The sequence below is a fragment of the Chelonoidis abingdonii genome, chromosome 24 (genome assembly GCF_003597395.2).
Source record: "Chelonoidis abingdonii isolate Lonesome George chromosome 24, CheloAbing_2.0, whole genome shotgun sequence".
Taxonomy (NCBI): Eukaryota; Metazoa; Chordata; order Testudines; family Testudinidae; genus Chelonoidis; species Chelonoidis abingdonii.
The window spans coordinates 21,412,080-21,431,878 of record NC_133792.1 but is presented as its reverse complement, the minus strand read 5'-3'; the positions used below and the strand labels follow the sequence as shown (position 1 = coordinate 21,431,878).

Genomic DNA, 19,799 nt, shown 5'->3' with positions numbered 1-19,799 from the left:
GGATATAAACTTCAAGTTTATGGTAACCTTCCACCTCCAAAGGCTGGTTTGTTTTAAACAAAATGTCAGACTTGCATGTAAGCATTTTTCCACAGGTAAGAGTCCCATACATACAAACAGCAGAATTTAGCATGAAGGTTATAAATACATAAAAGTTTAAGCTTCCCCCCCCCCCCCCCCATCCTCATAATAGCACACCGATTTTAGTCAGTGGTCAGAAAATAGATCCACATCTCTTGACAGGCAAATTCTTCCCCACAGACTGTTCACCTCATGTTGCTATTCTTATGTCAGTTCAGAGGGCCATCTTTGCATTTAGGCTAAGAACCAGGAAGTGTGTATATATAAAAGATAGGTAGTCCCTAGTTACAGAAGAAACAGATGTAACTTCCCTGAGGGGGCACTCTGATGTTATAGATTTAGGTACCAGAGCGAAATGGCAGATGTTTTTACTACTGATTTCAGACATGACTTAATTTGACCTTGAGTAGATAATGTAAACTGTCTTTGCTTCTTCATCTGTAAAATGGAAGACTGGATATTTGCCTACTTCACAGGGGGTACAATTGGTTATGTCACTGTTTGTCATGTAGGTTTGGAATCTTGTATTGCAATGGTATAAACTTCCTAAACTTTGTAAAACCGGCATGCAGAGGTTAAGTTAACAGTGTCCCTCTATCTAGTAACTTTTTAAAAAGTTAAAGCTGTTTCAGTTACTATTGCCAATTTTTGTGGATTTGGAGTCACATTCCTGTCTTCTACTATACAGGGAAAAGGGAAAAACTGATGATGCACAAAGTGCATGAATTGAAAAAAACAGACTCCTCCCTCTCTAGTGTTTTGGCTACAATTATCTTAAGAGTTTACTTGTAACCAATATAGGTAGGAAATGTTCAAGCAGAAACTTTGAAGTTGGTATTCCTTTAAGAGCTCCCCAGTTCCTGTTATACACACACTGCTTTTAATATTAAGTCGAAGAAACAGTAAAGTGATTTAAAACAAATTCAGTTTCAGATCCAGCCATTTCAGAGTTGGGACAAATCAAAAGGAGTTAAGGAAGAGTACAATGGAGCAACTACCATTTTTGCATGCATGTGTTTCAAAACACTGTCATATTTGTATTAAGCTTTCCAGGACAATTCTACAGCAGCGTAAGACTATGGCTGTGAAAACACTAAGTGCATTAGTGTATCTGGCTACGGCAAGGTGGCCATCAGAGTTAAGACCACAACGATTTGAAAATGTGGTATTGCAAAATGCTCTAAGTGTTACCTGGTTCTGTGTAACATTAAGATCATCATGAAGGGAGGACATTAGCCCTGATGAGCTTTGGGACAGAGAGAGTGAATCTGTAGCAGTGCTGCTAACCAGTTCATCGAGTGCATCGACTTGTCTCTTTAAGCTATGCAGGGTGCCCTCCGTTTGCCGTTTTCCTTTAATTAATACTTCCACTTGCTTGGACATGCATTGTCGAAGTTGAGCCTTAGTAAAACACAATAACTAAATTATTTCCTTATATCCAGTATCTGCTTCATTACCAGTTTTTTTAAATTGATAGTGGAGGTCAGACTATTTAAAAAATAACAATACAATGGAACCTGTTTTGCCTATTCTGTTCTAATCTTCTACCTGTGCTGACCATTCAGGAAAGCAATATTTGTATGGTATTGTCTATCATCATAAAACATTACTCAAAGAACAGCAGCAGATGTGTGCTAACCAAGTTCTGGTTCCATTTGTGATTGTGGCTAGACTTGCATTACAGGCTATCACATTGGTAATGCAGTGCACTGTGTAAGTTAAAGAATTATGACAACATTCACATAAAAAAAGCCTTTCTGGAAAAGTAGTGTTAAGGGAAGCATGTTTAAATACCATAAACTTTGTGCAATTAATTTACATTGAAAATATACAGTGCCTTCTCCTTTTTCATCCCAATGGAAAGAGCTATGATATTGCAAAAAGTATTGTATGGTTGTTTAAAACGTATAAAATTATGTTTCAAGAACCAAAGGAAAAAAGACTCAAGAATTCTTACAAAGGAGCCCTGCTAGACTTAATAAATAAATGCATTATATATAGTGTGTGAGATACAACCTTGAGCCGATCTTCATGGTGATGCAGCTTTTCTCTGAGTGCTTCTCCACGCCACTGTTCATCCTTTAGAAAAAAGAGACTCATGGTCAACAGCCAAAACAAGGTTTTAAATCTGTTTAAAAAAAAAAATCTATACCCTGCCATATAGATCACAAACATAAATATTTAGTGGGACCAATCTTCCATTCCTTTCACATGCAAGTCTTCCATTGAAATCAGTGGAGTTTGGTGTGTGTAAGGAATGCAGGATTGAGTTGATTATTAGTAGTAACCAAAAAGATGTACCAGAAAAATTTAGTTTAGCTCAACTAAGCAATCCAGTTTTAATCAGAGAGAGAGGTTACTAGAAGTATCCAGTTATGCATCTGAGATTGAAATGAAGTATATAAAATATACAATCAAGGGTTCAACTTAAAACAAATAGGGCCACATTTAACCCTGGTGTAGATAGATGCAGTGTTCTGACTGTATTTATAAAGTGTTTTTAAAAGTAATTTTACCATTAAGTGGACTTTGGACAAATCCCTCTTCTCTTCAAATGACAGCTGTCTTTCCTCATTAGCTGCAAATGGAAAGTTGTCTTTTAAGTTTTCTAATTCACACTCCAGACATTCTTTTGCTTCAAAAACAGCTTCCAGATCATCCAACAGCTCTGGAGGAGACTGGCTTACATCTTTAAGGCCAGTTCTCATTTCATCTTTCACCTCCAATTTTAGCATCTTCACGGCATCTTTTATCTCCTTTTGTCTCTTTTCCAAATCTTCCTGAGTTTTAATCTAAATAGCAGTACAAAGACAGATTTATGCTTTAAAGAGGGATGAAATCTCAAAATGTTGCCATCAAATTGTTAAAAGTTAAAGCACCAGCCTATGGTCTTTTTGCATTAACCCATGCCTACTTCTAAAACAAACATTTTAATTGAACAGTTATACATGGTTGTAGATTGCTCTCATTATTGCTGTTAAAAATGAACAGTAGTGTCTTTCTAAACAATTCAGAATTTGGGCCATAAGACCAAGCTAAGAAGTTTTATCCTGATGTGTGTATGAGGTATCTGTAATTCAAACAGAAGGGAACTTTTGTCATAGCTGTAAACTACTTTTTAAGTTCCCTTGAAGTGCAGACTGGCAACATTAAAACAAGAACATTTCATTTCCTATCTTCTGTCGGTCCTCTTGAATTGCTGTATAGATACTGATAGCATTCCTCTCTGAAGCACTCTCAAGTCAAAATTAGTGGACTAGGATGATTCAACCAATACAGCAGTTTTACTGGCTGAATGTTACAGCTTAATGTAAACTAAGTAAAATAAGAGGGAGACTGCATTTTTGTGAGATTACTGCACACATTTCAAATCTGAAGTACAAAAGAGACAGTATCTACGAGCTGAAAACTGCAATCATTCTTTAGAAACTGACAGTTCTACAGAGTGTGAAAATTACATCTAAAAATAAAGTCTCATGCATGTATTTAATGGGAATTATTAAAATACATGACTCAGTTTGAGGCTTCAGTTTTTTCCAGAGTTGTAAAGTAATTTCATGGTTATACTGAAAATACACTCTAAAACCTAGCCATGCATCAGTAATTGAATCTGGCCCTCAAGAGCATACTCCATTTCAGGTATGCAATAAGCATTTCACTGAATAGTTTCCTTCCAACAGATGGCTCTGTTTAATCTTTAATGTGTTAGAGGTTTTAACCAAACCAATAAAAAACATGTGCTTGGTAACAGTTACTAGTGCTAGCTTGACTGAAAGACAGAGATACTAGGATTTCCATTGATGTGCACATAATAAATAAAAAGCAGGTTCACAAAATCACATCAATTTAATTTCCAAAAACACTGATTCTTGAGACAATTAGTGCCTAATCCTGTCCATGACTTCAATGCATGCTTTGCATAAGTAAGGACTGCAGTATTAGGTCCTCAATAGATTATGAGCTGTTTGGACATTTTAAATGCATTTATTCATGCTAATAACAGAAGTGAACACAGGCAGATTGAAAATGCACTTGTTTAGAAAATACATAAATTTCCATGCAAAAACTTCCCATTGAAAAAAATGGGTTTATGGTTAGGTACTAGACTATACCTGTGACTTGAGATCCAAATAATCCTGTTGGATCTCACCCAGCTCCTTAATCAGGCGTTTTGCTCGTTCATGATTATCATGTGCCACTCGTTCTACTGATGCCATTTCTTTCTGCAAAAAACTGTTTTCATGCTCTTTTTCCTAAGATATAAATGTGAAAATTGCTGAAACTTTACTTTATTCCCCTATGGACAAACTCATTTAAGAAAAAAAATACATACATGTAAATATAAAACCATTTAACTGACTTAAAATAGTGTTGTTGTGAACGATTAGTACACTCTAAATGGGATCAGCTAAGAGTGATTGCATGGCATCATAGGAACAGCAGAGTGTGGGGTGACTGACTTCTGAGCTGATTGCCTGAATTGTATCCTGTAGGCTCAAAAGGACATACAGGATTTTTCTCTCTAAAGAAAAATGCCAAGTAATTAAAATTGTTCTTTGTATAGCAACACAATGAAAACATACATTAAGTGCTCTCTCAAGCTGGGTCCTTTGCGTTTTGATTGCTTCCTTCAGACCTGTGATTTGCTTTTCTGCTTTCTTCCTCTCTGACAGGATCTGATCTTGGACGTGGTTTAACTCTGCCTTTGAGAGTCCCAGTTCTTTCTGGAGGGATGAAATCTCTTGGTTTTTTCCTTGTAACTGTGTTTCTTTTTCTGAGAGCTGATGTCCTGGAATTAAATAAAATACAAAAAAACCCCACTTTAATCAGCAGAAAGTCAATGTATCCACTCACACTGGGTGTATGGCACTAATTGCAGAATCATTGGGGGAGGTGGGGTAACATGCAACAAAAGCTCTAGAAGTCCCTAATTTAAAGGTTTCAGAGTCATTACACATATTGAATCTATTTCCCCATATTAAGTATCCTCACACCTTGTCAATATACTTGTCAACTGGGCCATCCTGATTATCACTACAAAAGGTTTTTTTTCTCCTGCTAATAGCTCATCTTAATTAGCCTCTTACAGTTGAAATGGCAACCTCCACCTTTGCATGTGGGGGGTGTGTGTGTGTATATATATCTTCTTACTATATATTCAATTCTATGCATCTGACGAAGTGACCTGTAGCCCACAAAAGCTTATGCTCAAATAAATGTGTTAGTCTCTAAGGTGCCACAAGTACTCCTGTTCCTTAATTTAATGTTTCTATACACAAAACCCATAGTTTCTTCAGTTTTCAGGGACCCACAGCTTCTCCATACTGCTGTGCTAACTGATTCTTTTATGGTGGAGAAACTGAGCAAGACTGAAAATACTGAGTTTTTTTTAAGATAAAACAGAAAACTCTTGCCACTAAAGAAGTGCAAGAAAGCACTGAAATGAAATTCCATTGGTCTTCAGTGGTTTGAAATCATATCTAAAGATTATTCTCCAATTATCATCAAGTCCCTTTATGAGATCATGACATTTCTTTTTCAATTCGATTTCATTTTACAGTTCTTCACACGCGTCTTGTTGGTTAACAGAACAGAGCAGGAATTGCTTTTTCCTTCTGTTATATTCATGCTGTCAAGATCAAATCCTGTGAAAATTACTACCATGCAATTTTTCCCATTTTCATGAACACTGGTCTAAACAAACAGTAAAAGAACTGGGTCTAGCGAAATCAACCTGGGAACTCTCCATTCCCAAGTAGGGAAGCTCAATCAATATTTATTAAGAATCTGCTTCAGTGGCCTGATCCAAACCCCAGCAAAGTCAGTAGAAAGATTCTCACTCAGTTCAATGGGGTTTGGATCAGCCCCCATATGATATCATAGTTACATGCACGTAAGTAGTATCTTACTGGTTTTTCTCATTGTTTCTTCCAGTGCTGTATACCAGGTCTCCTCCTTTTCCAGTTTCTTAACCCTTTCTTCTGCCAATCTTACTTTAGCTATTGCCTGCTCAAATTTACTTTGTTGGTCTGTCAGCTCCTGTTCCAAGAGTTGTTTCTGATCTTTCAATTTAGCTGTGTACTCTTCTAATTTTTTTTCTTCACATACAATTTCTGCCTTGAGGTGCTGAAGAATCTACAAAGACAGGATGTCAAGTATTTACTTTTCTTGAGACAGTTAGGTAGTATCAGCTCAATAATGAATACCATCACCATAGATTCTATTAGAAAAAGATGACCAGGGGGAGTCAGAACCCCTTTTTTCTATCTTTTGATTTCAAAATTTCCCATGAAATGGTATGTTTTAGTTTTCTTTTTACATAAAATTTTTAACAAGAGTTCAGTTTCCCCCAAACTGTACTACTGCTTATTAGGCGAGATACTAAGCTGGATGTTTGTACATGACACTGGTGCTCAGAGTTCTCTTCTATAGATGTTGAGTCTCTCGGATGCATTCAGGCACTGCCAATATCAATGTGTGACAGCACTGCAATAAGCTAACTGTTGACTCATCAGACCAACACTAATAGCATTCTCTCAGATGCAAAACTGCTGTCTATGAAACACAACTGTTATAAGTATGATGGTTTATTTCAATAAGATTGTGGCTTCTACACATGGAAAAAAATAACTAATATGAGAAATTAGTTCTATTATCTACTATCATTGTAACACACCCAGAGGTCCAGATCTTCATCTGCAGCTGATGAGCACACACAGCAATGTGGTGTGGAAGAGGGATGTAAAATATGTCATTGAATAGAACTGATGTCAAAAGAAAAAAAATCACAATTAAAAAAAACCTGATTTTTCAAAATGTATCAAATTCCAAGTAGCTTTATAGCTGGTCAAAATGTGAAAGGGTAAATTTCATTAACATTTTTCCTGGTTTATTTTTAAAATTTTAAAATTTATGTTGAAACTCAATTTTTGATTGTGTCTCAGTTTATCCACCTTTATGGTCCCACAATCCTAAATCAGCAAAATGCTTGCTCAAGGCCCTGGTGAAAGTCAGAACAGCTTAAGAGCTGCTTTAAGTTCTGCTAACTATCAACAGCTGAGGATAAAAGGGTGCAGAGAAACCTCAGCAATTATCCATTTTCCCTTGAAATACCATCTACACCTGCAGCCAGAAGGGTAGGTGTGAGGTGGAATAGATACTATGTACCAACCTTCTTCTGCAAAAAGATCCCCTTACACTGGGACAATCCTCCTATTGCTTTAAGAAAGCTTTGTGCTGCATTTCAGCACAAAGTGGTCACACCACAGGGAGAATCTGGCTCTCTTATTATTAATGGATCGCCATTGTTTTGTAGTATAAAAGTTTCTGTTTCAGAACGTCAAATCTCACGCCTTTATTGCTATTTCTCTCCAAATGAAATTAAAAAAAAACATTTAGATAGAAGTAGTATATTAAATTGCAAACTCACACCTATGCCCTTTTTGCCAAAATAATTTTAGAAGCACATAAGCTGTGTCTCCACCAGTCATGCAAAGACAAGAGAGAGAGAGAATCTGAGTCTCATACCATTTCTTGTTTGGCTAGTTCCAGTTCCCTCTCTTCTATTTCTCTCTGAAGCTGCTGCAGTTGGTTCTCCTTCCTTTTCTGTCTCTCTTGGCAATCCTTATACTTTTTTAAACATTCACTGATGTCTTCTTTTAGGGTTGCTTGCTCTCTAAGCAACTCATCCTGATGCCTTGTGGTATTTTTCAGATCCTGCATTATAGGTCAAATATAAAATCATGTGAATAGTGGCTCAAAATATATTCTCTAAGCATCCTACACAAAACAGTCCTCTCACTGGGCCATATTCTGCCAATGTTATGTTACCTTATTGACGATGTCCAAACTTAGCTGTTGAGGATTGCAGGATTGGGAAAATTTCTACAGAGTTGGAAGAGGACATATCTTAAACTGTGAAATTTATACTTTGGACGTGAACATTGTCACAGGTCACCCTTCCTTCCATGTGTTAACAACAACAAAAAATCCTGGAAGCTAGTTAAAATGGTATTGTGCTCCAAGTAACTCGAGCTCATTTAGGATTTTTTCCTCATGATGGAAGTCTAAAATATCTAAACAATCTATAAAGCCCGCATTCTTGAGCTAATATGCACTAGTGTGACCAGACAGCAAGTGTGAAAAATCAAGACGGGGTGGGGAGTAATAGAAGCCTATATAAGAAAAAGACCCAAAAATTGGGACTGTCTCTATAAAATCGGGACATCTGGTCACCCTAATCTGCACAGATCCAGAAAATGGCTGTATTACAATATATAGATGAAAAAAAAATGAAACTGTGGGATAACGAAAAATCATCCCTTGGTTTATGCTTCAGGGTTTGCGTTGTTGTAATGTAGTTTTTAGTTTATGATTAAGCATATATTCAATCTTTAAGCAAAGCTAACCTGTTCTTCCAGCTGAAGCTGTTGCCTGGAGTCACTCAGTTCACCCGTCAGTGTATCCAGCTCTTCCTTTTTTTCTACGGAAAACAAAACATGTTTGGGAAAAGAAAAGAAAATAATCTAAACTGACAATCCATGAATTAACCCCACACACTGTGTGTGTGTTAGTTATGCACAGTTATAATAGTTAAAGAATGAGTCTAATAGAAAACTGTAATTTAAACCATGATATATCACTTAGCATGCTACATTATATAACTGATTGACATACACTATGGCTTTAAGTAAAAATATGAAGCTATAAATTGTCACAAACAAAATTCGCAACTTTTCTTTACCTTGAAGATGCTGCTCTATTACGGCAATGTCTTCATTTAGTGATTTTTTGTGTCTGTTTAGTTGATCAATTTCCTGTTGCAGTTTTCTGACATTTAAGTCCATTTCCTCTACATTAGACAATGCAGCTTTGCTACTATCTTCAATAGCAGTTACATTTCTGTAAAATGTGAAAAAAACAACACATTCTTAGTCTATTTAAAATATTTGGCAAAGATTTTTTTTAAATAGCTATACTACTGCAGGCAGTTTTATGGGACATAATATCTCCTGTCCCATTTCAAGACTGAACATGCTGCTTTCAAATTGTCTCTTTCTACACTGCCAAAGTATCACAGATGTAGCAAGTGTTCAACTGAAGTTCTAAACATAGCCACAAGCCACAGTAGGAATGATTAAAAGAAGACATCTCCACAGTAATGGACAGTATAGTCATTTATCCTTTTTTAAAAATGAACAGGTTGTTCATCACAATAAATGTAAACAGTAATTCGTGAGAACAAAGGCTCTCCAATCACTGATCTCTGAAAACATTTTTCACTCACTTTTTAGTTTGTGACAATTTTCTCTCCAAACTCTGACAGTTTTCTTCAAGTTGTTGCTTTTCTTTTCTCAAAGATTCAGTACTGTTTTCCAAAGTCTGCATTTGAGAAGCCAGCACCTTCTTTTCTTGCTGGCCTTTCTCAAGGAGCTGTCTCTGCCACTCCACTTCCCCTCTCTGACGCTGGGACAGTTGCTGGAGATTCTCTAACTCTAATTTCTCCTATGAAATAAGACACAAATATAGTAACAGATGCAGATATTAAAAAAAATAAAATAAACCCAAACACCATCTTTCTGTACATCTATATAGGATCTTTTATCCACAAAGTTCCCAGAGTTCATTGCAGCCTGCATATACAGAACTCACTACTCCTGTCACTAAACTATACACAAAGGCAAACAGCCTGTGATTTTACAAGTTATAATGAAATATAAACTGCACACTGGCACTTTCTACTGCATTGTGTCAGAATTAATTGAGGTTCTTTGAGAGGAAGGATAGTGAAGTGGTTAGGGCATGAACCTAGAACTTGGGAGACCAGAGTTCAGTTACCTATTCCACCACATACCTACCTTTAGTACTGCAACTTGAGTCTTTTCTAATTCATTAACTTTTTGGCTATGTTGTAGTTTTAGACCTTGCAGTTCATTATTTTCAAGCTGCAACATTTCCAGAATGTGCTTCAGTTCTAATTGAAATAAATAAAATCAAGTCAGTTATAGGAAAACCAAAACACTGTGGTTGCAGAGATGCATTAAAACAGGATTCACCTAAATGAACTTTGTTGCCAAGAATGTCCCATTCACTAAAGGAGCCATTTTAGAATTTTTAAGAACTCACAGCGTGTGAATGACTTCTAAAAACATCACTGAGCACAATTCCTCTGCACTGAGTGAAGAAGAGAAAATACAGTATTTGACAATGTAATGAAAGACTGTCTTAAAATGCATATGCACAAGTTTTCTAATTTTTGAGTGCTTAATTTTGCAATTAGTGTTCTTTAAATTGAGATTTTTATATGTAATTCCAAATATACTATACCCATTGTCACAGAGTAGCTGGCCCTTTAAGGGGAGTCAGGGCCTAGTCTACCTATGATGGAATTCATTATGGAGAATGAGCCCATCTTGGTCCACCTGGCTAACTGCCAGTTAGCTGACTAATAAGCACCCAAGCCTGATAAAAGGCTAACAGAGTCAGTTGAATAAGGGTCTCCAAAGGAGGGAAGGTCTTAGAGATGCTAGTGGGACGATGACAATGACGATAACTGCCTGCTAATCTCTCCAAGCTGCCAGGTGAAAGGAGTGAATAAAAAGAGAATACCTGCAGAAAAGCTGACTGAGGGCTACAACTGGTCTGAAGTATAACCCAGCTTCAGGAGAGCTGAGGACTCCTGATTTAAGAAGAGAAGCCCCAATCTACAAAAGGTACTTAAGCCCCCAAATACACTTTTAGGCTCTGCTGTGAACCAAAAAACTCCTGCAAACTCTGTAGGTGCCTAAACTGACTTGGCAGGTAAGTTTTTGGAGTAAAAGTGCCCTTGGAGCCTATGTTTCTGCCTCAGGCTGGTGTCTGGATGCCAGTCTCCCACCTAAGCTGCACAGTGGCTCACAGACTGGAGAAGATAGGTGGATGAGTCTTGTGTGCAGGGCCTGATACAGTAGGTGTGCTCACAGAATAGTCACTGGGCCAGACAGTGGGAGGGGGAGGGAATAAGTCTGTAGCTTGGTGGTTAGGGAGGTGGGAGACCCAGGGTTCAAGTCTCCCTGCTCCACTCACTCTTTCCTTATTTATCCACAGTGGCACAGCTTCAGCAGGAGAGACTGAAGGAACCCCACATCAAAATATTTCATAGCTCAGTGGTTAGAGCACATACCTGATTGGTGGGAGACCCCTGTTCAAATACTTTCTCCCCCTCTGATGGAGATGGGGGAATTGAATATGGGTCTCCCACATCCCAATCAAGTGCTCTGACCACAGGGCTAATAGTTATAAACTAGCCACTGGCACCACAACCACTTCACCTCACTGCTCCTCCTCCATTTTGTGTGGTATGAGGCAGGTACCTAAATCATTCCTGCAAGGAAGTACTTTGGTGCCTACACCACCTGACTCTAGGAGACAGGTTCCTGTTCATAGGTCACTAAGCAGAGATAGACACCTCTCTGAAGCCCAGGCTTAGGCCCCCTGTAAGAAAGGTGAGGCTTATGATACATCTCTCTCATGGCCATCTTCCATTGGCTAGCTTAGGCAGCTCCCCACCTAGCATGTTGGCTTTTGTGGATTGTGTTCTAAGGTGCTTACTTCTCCCCAGTCACTGTACACTGAGCTTAAGTGCTTAACTCAGGCTTTGTGGATCAGTGTAGTTCCTGTGATTTTTTTTTTTTTTTTTTTTTTTTTTTTTTTTTTTTTTCCATAGGTGCTCAGTGCTCGAATGCCTAAGTCCCTTTGTGGCTCTGGGCCAGTGAGACTCTTTGAATAATAAGCCAACTCGGGGAGGATTGCTGGGGACTCTTGAACTTGGGAGAATATACTTGTCATTATTAGCGCCAGGGCAAAAGAAGTGCTGGACTTGAGGAGCTGGTTTTGTGCACTATAAAAGGAGTTAATGAGATCCCGCACATGGTTAATTTTGGTTTTAGAACCCATGTCTGAGTAAATGATTCAAACTGCCAGGAGGGTGCTGTGGCTGTGTAAGTGTAGGGCCACAAGGGGAGGAGGTGTGCTTGAGGGCACTGCCCCATCTCACACTTTTGGTGAAAATCCATTCTTAACTGAAGGGGGGAAAACAGGACTTTCACTTCTGAAACTTCTAAAGATATTTAACCCATGACAGGTTTTCAATAAAACTTTCATTCAAATTTTGACTTCATTCCAGAAAAGAAATGTAAAGCAGTGTGTTCTAAGCAACTTTGACAAGTGTCTGATAATAATGTTAATAACTTGAAACAGTTTAAAGATCAGTATGAGCTGGAAAAGAAAAGGCAGAACTTTAAGTGTTCTTAAAAAAAATCAATGTACATTCCAAGCCTGTACAAAATAATGTATCACGGCATCAGAGACATACCTGTCTTATGTTTAGTTATTTGTCCTAGTACAGCCTGCAGAGTTGTTTCTTCTTTTCCAATGTCCTGCTTTATGAGGGAAAGGTGTGTTCTTTTTTCATTTATCTGGGCATTCAGCTGTTCCAGAAATGACCTTACTTCCTACAGCAACATGCCAGGTTTAAAATGTTTAAAAAAAATCCTTAGCTGTATTACTAATGAGAGATTAATTCACTTTGAATTATTTTTTTAAGATCACCATTCTTCCTGTGTTTACTTTTTGCATTTAATTTAGTTTGGATAATAAAAACAGACTAATCAGTTTCACCTGAGCTCATGTTTTAGCAGAATGCTGCAGTGTTTGGGTTGCAAACATGAAAGAATGTAATTGCAGATCTTCTTTGAAGAAATATTTTAACTGAAAACATTTCTATTGCTCTTGAAGTCTGTAAACTTTTGATTTTACAGACTTACATAAATCTAACAATATCCCTCAAATAAACTTAAAAAGAAAAAGCTTTACAATATCAGTCTTGGTGCTGAATTTTAATTTCACAATACCAGGGCAGAACTGACAGCCGGGGCCACTAAGATTTCTCTTTCCACCAGAAATGTATATACCTAGAATCACCAATTTTCTTCCAGAAAACTGAGGCTAGAAGACTGATTATTTTGTTGTTGTTGTCTGTGTAAAATATCCCATAACTAGCCAGATTAATTTTTCTTCACCAACCATTTGTCCCAGCAACAGAAATTCTAGCTACATTCATCCAAACCAGTGGTTCTCAACCTGTCGCTGTGGGCCACTTGCAGCCCATCAGCAGCAGCCTGATATGACATCCTCAGGGCCATACAGGGTGGGTGGGTGGATGCGGCCCACAATGGTAAATAGGTTGAGAACCACTGATCCAGACACTTCTGTTTTATAACAAACAAACATACCCACTATTGAAAAGTAACCAAGGGACTAATTCTGTACTTCAACTGATCCGGATCAGGCCCTTTATGCATTAGTACTATCAAAACAGCAATTTTTTTTAGCGGGTGGGGAAATTTTTTTTGAAAACTTTTAATATTTTAACTTTTTTTTCTTTCACTAAACCACACACACAGTTAAGAACTATAACAGACATCTGAAAATTTACCTTTATTTGTCGTCGTTTATCAGTAACTTCAATCTCCCCTTCTTGAAGAGCTTCTTTGAGGTTTGCTTTCTTCTGAGCAATGCCATCTTGAAGCAGGTGCAGCTCTTCTTTTTTTTGACCCAACAGTTGGTCCAAGAGCAGCAGCTCTCGCTGGTTAGCTGCTATCTACAGTACAAAAGAAAATTTAATAATCTTCTGCCTAAACTACTCTCACATCTACATTAAAATATGCCAGGGTGTCAAATTATTGCTAAAGAAAGTGTCTTTCTTGGAAAGTTTTCAAAATGTTATTTTATTGTGGCAGCATCTAGCAGAACCTGTTGGAGCCCTGATCCTCATTGTGCTAGGCACAGTATAGAGACACAGTTTAATAAAAAAGTCCCTGACCCAAGAAGCTTGCAATCTACAACGCCAATCCAGCAAATACTTATGCCCATGAGTAGCTTTTATGCATATGAGTTGTCCCATGGAGCTCCCCAAGGTTACTGATGTGCACAAGTTTTTTTGGGATGGGCCTTAGTTATTACTAGAAGCAACAGGCGGAAGAGAAGTAGTAGTAATATATTCAGCTGTCACATTAGGCTTGTCTTTACAGCATATTTTCTGAAAAGCTGTACACAGTAATATGGAAGGCCTACCTGCTAAGTATTACAGTAACACCACATTTTGGTAGATTTTTTTTGGTACAAAAATGGAACATATCTTCAATTTTAATATATTCGAATCTGAGATTAAAGGAAACTTGGATTATAACATTATTTCTGCAGATAAATTTTATATACTGTTCAGCTCTGAGTACTTGACAATAAGTGATAAAAGACTGCAGAATGAATGGGCATGTAATGTACATGTCAAAAAGATTTTGGCTGGTGTGAAAATTCATTTATCAATGCACTGGTGTATAAGTGAACATGCTTAGGAGCACGTGCATATAGTATTTAATTTGTAATATGTATTGACTAGCCATTTAAAAATAGTATTAACTTCATGTTGAGGAGATATTGACACTAAAATAAACCTACAAAATTAGGTGCTTCTGACGACAAAAAAAAAAAAATCAGAACATAATGGATTATACTTCCAGTGCATGGAGTGGGCAGATTTTTTTTTCTTTAAATTTACCTGATCTTTTAATCTTTCCAGCTCAGTTTTTTTGCCCTGAAGAATATTTTCTGCTTCTTTAAGAATCTGGAGATGATGATCTTCATTACCTTCTGCAATCTGAATATCTTCCTGCAGCGTCTGAAGACTAACGATTAAATTTTAGGGTTAAAATATGTTCAAGAACACTTAGGTAGTCCCTTGTCTTTGCCATTAGATGAACTAAACGTATGTTTAAAATAAATTAAATATTTACCTTTCAGTCAACATTTCTATCTTCTGGCTTAAGGACTGGAACTCAGAATCTCTTGCTGATACAACTTTATTGATTTCTTTCAAGATACCTTCTTGTTTAGTCTTGTGCTGTTCTAAATCTCTTGTATCTGCCTGAAGTAACCTGAAATACATTCATTATTTCCCAGAATATCACAGCATTAGGTCTCCGAAAGCAACATCATATTTTTCAAACATGAAACACACCTTCTTTTGTTCCTTCCACTTCATGAATCTACATTACAATATAACCAGAAATATGAAATGTACCTTAACTGATGATCTGCTTTCACAAGCTTAACAGCCGTCTCCTGAGCTCTTCGCTCTAGCTCCTCAGCATCAGTCTCAGTACGAGACAAGTGTTGCTTGGCATGATTGTACTTCTGAATAGCTTCTTTGGTCTAGAAAAGAAATAGGTTTTTATTTTCTTTTTTAAATTACTGAAACAAGATTCACAGCAATTCCATTGGGTGGAGTGACTTAAATAAAAAGGTTTAATATCTAAGTATGGCAAATTGGCATACTTGGTTTGAGGGAAGTTTATTAGTAATAAGGAGGGAGGGGTGATTGATTAATGTGCAAAAATTAAGTCATAAAATGAGAAATTTCCCCAGGCTTTAAGTTCTTCACAGAAACAGACAGTTGCCATTTTTACTTAAAATAACGAATAAGAACTTGCCTTCACATCTCCCTCTCATCAAAGCAAATGAACAATTTTAGATTCAGATCTAACCATCCTTGGCTGCATCTCCCTTGCACCATGAAAATAAATATTCTATCCATTTAAATACAAATATCTTCATTAAACCAAACAGATACAATACAGAACAACTTACTTTTCCCCGGGTACTTTCAAGTTCAGTTTCAGCTTCTGCAAGAAGTCGATCTGCCTCCCGGAGCTCTGCCCGTCGTTTTCGAAGAGTCTTTTCTATACATTCAATTTCATCTACAATGTCTTCGTGATGTTTGAGAGATTTTTCTAACTCTAGCTCTATAATAAGACTGTCAACATGTCCTTCAGTGAAGTCCCTAAAAGAAAGGGAGGGGAGAAACAAACAAACCAAATAATTCAAAAGTCAAATGCAAAAGGTCTGACCAATCTTTCAAAAAAGGTGTATGCTCTTACACAGAGACTACAGAAACATAAGTTATGCATAGTAATACAGTGGAACCATCTTTACTAACAGATTTTGAAAAGTATTAATCTGAATAGGCATACTTTCTAAATACATATATCTACTCTTACTTGCGTTTACTGCGTTTCTGGGCTGTTTTACGTAGCTCTGCTACTTCACGCTCCAGCTCTTCCCTTTCATGCAAGAGATCTTCAATATTTTGATGCAATTTTTCCATCTCTTTATTAGGTTTATGCTCAGATACTCCTGTCCACTTATATTCACATCTCTGAGACCTTAAATGATACACAGTATCTTCTAGTCTTGAGATTTCCTTCTCCTGAATGCATGCAAATACAAAGTTAGAACAAGACTGACTCCACAAAATCCTCCATAACAAATACGTACCAAGGCAAAGCTAATAATGCTGTTTGAAACTAGAGGAGCTGCTGTATTCCTATGCTGTGGGACTATATAAAACTTTTAGTCTGTAGATCTCAGAACACTTAAGAAAAGCAAGGAAATATCAATATCCCTATTTTACACATGGAAAAATGGAGGCACTGAGGATCAAGAGATTTACCCAAGATATAACAGTGATCTAGCTGCAGGGTTCTGACTAAAAGTCACATCTTATTACTTCCAGGCCTGTGCCTTTATCTGCTGAGCCATATAGCCTCCACTTGTATAACTCCAACTGTATCTCTTCCGTTCAGACACCACCCAGCAAATTCCTGTGCAGTCTCTTGAAAAACATATCCTTAGGAACTGTCTCCCAGTACACTCTTAAAGTCAAGATGATACTCTGCAGGAGCATATGGATTTAAGTGAAACCTTTTTATGCTTTTCAAATCTATAATCCATGAAATGGTAAGATGGAATAATGAACACTGTTAGCTAGAGAAAAAATGTTGAGAGGGAAAAGTTGAGAGGCTTATAAGCAGAGTCAGTAATATTTGTGTAGTTTTTTACAAATTTATTTTCAAAACCAAACAGCAGATGATACTAAAAAAACACTACCACCTATTCTGAGTCAAGTGTATACAGCTGGGCCTGTGCCATACACATACCAAGTCATGATGTTCAGGCACATTGCAGTGAAGCACTCCAATAGGAATGAGAGGGACAGAAAAGTTAGCAGGTATAGGGCCATAAACAATCTGAGTTCCAGCAGGAGGTGGTCCAAAGATAACTGTTCCAGGAGCAACTGGTCTACCATTGGTTGGTATAGGAGGAGGTCCATAAACTACAGTCCCCTGAGGTACAGGGGCACCATCTGGAAGGACAGTATAAATAACTGAACCAGAAGGTGCTACAAAGGGAGAGTCACTGGGAGCTTTCATTTCACCATCTCCTCCATTATTTTCTCCATGCTCACCATCTTTAGAGGGAAAAAAAAACAAAATTGTAATTTCTTTTTTCGTTAACAACATTATTAATGTAAAAGCAGCAGAGAGTTCTGTGGCACCTTATAGACTAACAGAGGTATTGGAGCTTTTGTGGGTGAATACCCACTTCGTCAGATGACGTGCATCTGACGAAGTGGGTATTCACCCACGAAAGCTCATGTTCCAATACGTCTGTTAGTCTATAAGGTGCCACAGGACTCTCTGCTGCTTTTACAGATCCAGACTAACACGGCTACCCCTCTAATACTTGACATTATTTATTAGGCATCTCCTAAAGAGAGGCCCTAAATCAGCAGTTATGTTAAGTATTCAGACTGAATAAAAAGCTCAACACCAATAAAACATATTTTGTTTTTAAATTCAGTCACTGATGCTCAGAAAATTCTCTCTGAACTTTAAATAAATAAGCAGTTTGTATTTCCCTAAACAACATAGTATGATCAAACTAACGTACCTTCATTGGAATCTGATTTGGAGAACCCACTCCTGACTGGGGAATAAACCCAGCATCCTCTTGGAGTGGGTGAGACACAGTCTTCCTTCCTTATTTGCCTGCCCTGGCAATGCCAGGATGAGACAGGATACTGTAAGCCAACTCCAGAGTCTTTTGTGCTGTGAGAACCAGGAGTTGAGACCTAAAAACCCAAAGAGCAATGCAAGTTTAAATTCTAGAAGTAACAAATAGTGAAAAATAAACATCTGATTGAAGACCAGTTTGCAAACTGGTCTTCAAAGAACTGGTTGATCACATGGTGCTTTTTACTGTTTGCAGCTGCTACAATGAATTAAAAGATAGGGACGTATTTAAGGAATACTTAATTGTTATGTCCATGTAAGCAACAGGTGGGGCTGCCATGGGGTTGTAATGGGATCACAAGTTGAAAGGCAGATGACAGACAAGACAATCTCTGTACAAAAATTATCTGCACTTGAAAAAGTCTGAGAACTTGTCTTATTAGATATGGCTCCTTTTGGCCTATCTTCAATAGTTAGAGCAAAATAGTGATTAAAAACTAGATTTGGAGGTCTGCAATATTTTTTAAAATAAATCTCCACACAACTTTTTTTTTGTTTGGGCTTTTGGTGATGTTTCTGCACTATTCCAGTTATTGAAGTTGAGATTGAGTTAGATGGGGATTTAAATGGGCTATTAGGTTAGCAATAAAGGAGGTGTGCTCTGCTTGAAATGTTCAGTAGCTTTCAAAACAGTTAGTTAATTAAATAATTAAAATGAAATTTGAATACAAAATTGAGAAGGACAGAGTCAGTACACAAGCTATTTTGAGAACTATCTTAGCTTTAAATAAGTGTATAGTTTAGATTCTGTGCTAATCAGGGATTCTTCAACATTTTATTTTAAATAAAATCTTGACAGTTGTCCTTTAAAGTTACATGTTCTTTGCTGTCTCAGGTGTGGCTTAAATTAAACCCTGAAACACTATAGCATGCACTGGAATGCTGCTAATTTGTATGACTAACTGGGAAGCCCTTTGCAACGTACTGAATTTTGCAAAGACCTGACTTGTAAGATAAGACGGTGCATGACTGTACATACTTCAATGTAGTATAAGAGATTGCATGTGTGGTGTGGACAGAACATGCCAACATAAATATGCAAACATCAACTATCATGAAAATGACCTGGATTTGGAAGCTGCAGTATGTACAAGATCCTGGAGGGGGTACCTGAAAAGAGTTTTGTCTGCATGAAGTGCCGCCTGAGAGCTGAGGGAAGAAAAGATCCGAGGACTGCAGGTGGAAATTCTGGTTTAGTTTGGAAGGGGGTTCGAGCACATGATGGAGCAAAGACATGAGGAGGCTGAAGGGATAATCTCAGACTTGCAGATGGAAGCAGGACCAAAGAACTCTGAGGGGAGACTGTGGGGTGAGGAAATTGGACAGTGAAGCATGTGACTAAGAGAACAGGCAGAGAAAAGAATGGGCTAACGTGAAGGCAGAAACACTCTGAGAAACCAGTGTGCGGGTTGAGAAACATGAAGCAGAGAAGCAGCAAGCAGCCCAGTGGTCGACTGAAGGAGACGAGAGAGCAAGGAAAGAAAGAAGAGTAGCATAGTTCAAGGAGGGGAAGAAATACAGCAATGGGGCTTCAGAGGATTTGCAAAGCGTCCAGAAGAATAGAGAAATACGAGCAGGACTTGCAGACCCAAGGGAACAGGGGAATAGACCAGAGAATTGCTGCCACACAAGGGAAAGACAGTCTACAGTGATTGGGACTCTGGACTGAGACAATAGGAAGGCACATGTAACCAGACTATATCCCAGAGAACAGAAGGGCAAACTTGCTGTCTGCCAGGTTGCTAAGTACGGGATGTGCGACCAAGCATG

General features: G+C 37.8%; 1 protein-coding gene across 8 annotated transcripts in view; it reads right to left on the bottom strand.

Annotated features, from left to right (window-relative positions):
* CNTRL (centriolin) overlaps positions 1-19,799 on the bottom strand; it is a 63,315-nt gene that overhangs the window by 4,099 nt on the left and 39,417 nt on the right. For 7 of the 8 annotated variants that reach the window (XM_032767443.2, XM_032767440.2, XM_075060448.1 and 4 more), the window contains 20 exons: positions 17,908-18,088; positions 17,115-17,425; positions 16,176-16,384; positions 15,766-15,958; positions 15,200-15,330; positions 14,913-15,053; positions 14,678-14,804; positions 13,556-13,720; positions 12,434-12,572; positions 9,939-10,054; positions 9,368-9,585; positions 8,825-8,982; positions 8,490-8,563; positions 7,609-7,797; positions 5,991-6,216; positions 4,665-4,870; positions 4,194-4,334; positions 2,598-2,873; positions 2,098-2,160; positions 1,273-1,482 (listed from right to left, as the gene is read on the bottom strand). In XM_032767443.2, coding sequence (XP_032623334.1) covers positions 1,273-1,482; positions 2,098-2,160; positions 2,598-2,873; positions 4,194-4,334; positions 4,665-4,870; positions 5,991-6,216; positions 7,609-7,797; positions 8,490-8,563; positions 8,825-8,982; positions 9,368-9,585; positions 9,939-10,054; positions 12,434-12,572; positions 13,556-13,720; positions 14,678-14,804; positions 14,913-15,053; positions 15,200-15,330; positions 15,766-15,958; positions 16,176-16,384; positions 17,115-17,425; positions 17,908-18,088 — 3,474 coding nt within the window. The remainder of the gene's footprint in view (positions 1-1,272; positions 1,483-2,097; positions 2,161-2,597; positions 2,874-4,193; positions 4,335-4,664; positions 4,871-5,990; positions 6,217-7,608; positions 7,798-8,489; positions 8,564-8,824; positions 8,983-9,367; positions 9,586-9,938; positions 10,055-12,433; positions 12,573-13,555; positions 13,721-14,677; positions 14,805-14,912; positions 15,054-15,199; positions 15,331-15,765; positions 15,959-16,175; positions 16,385-17,114; positions 17,426-17,907; positions 18,089-19,799) is intronic. The other variant, XM_075060449.1, reaches the window with a different exon arrangement.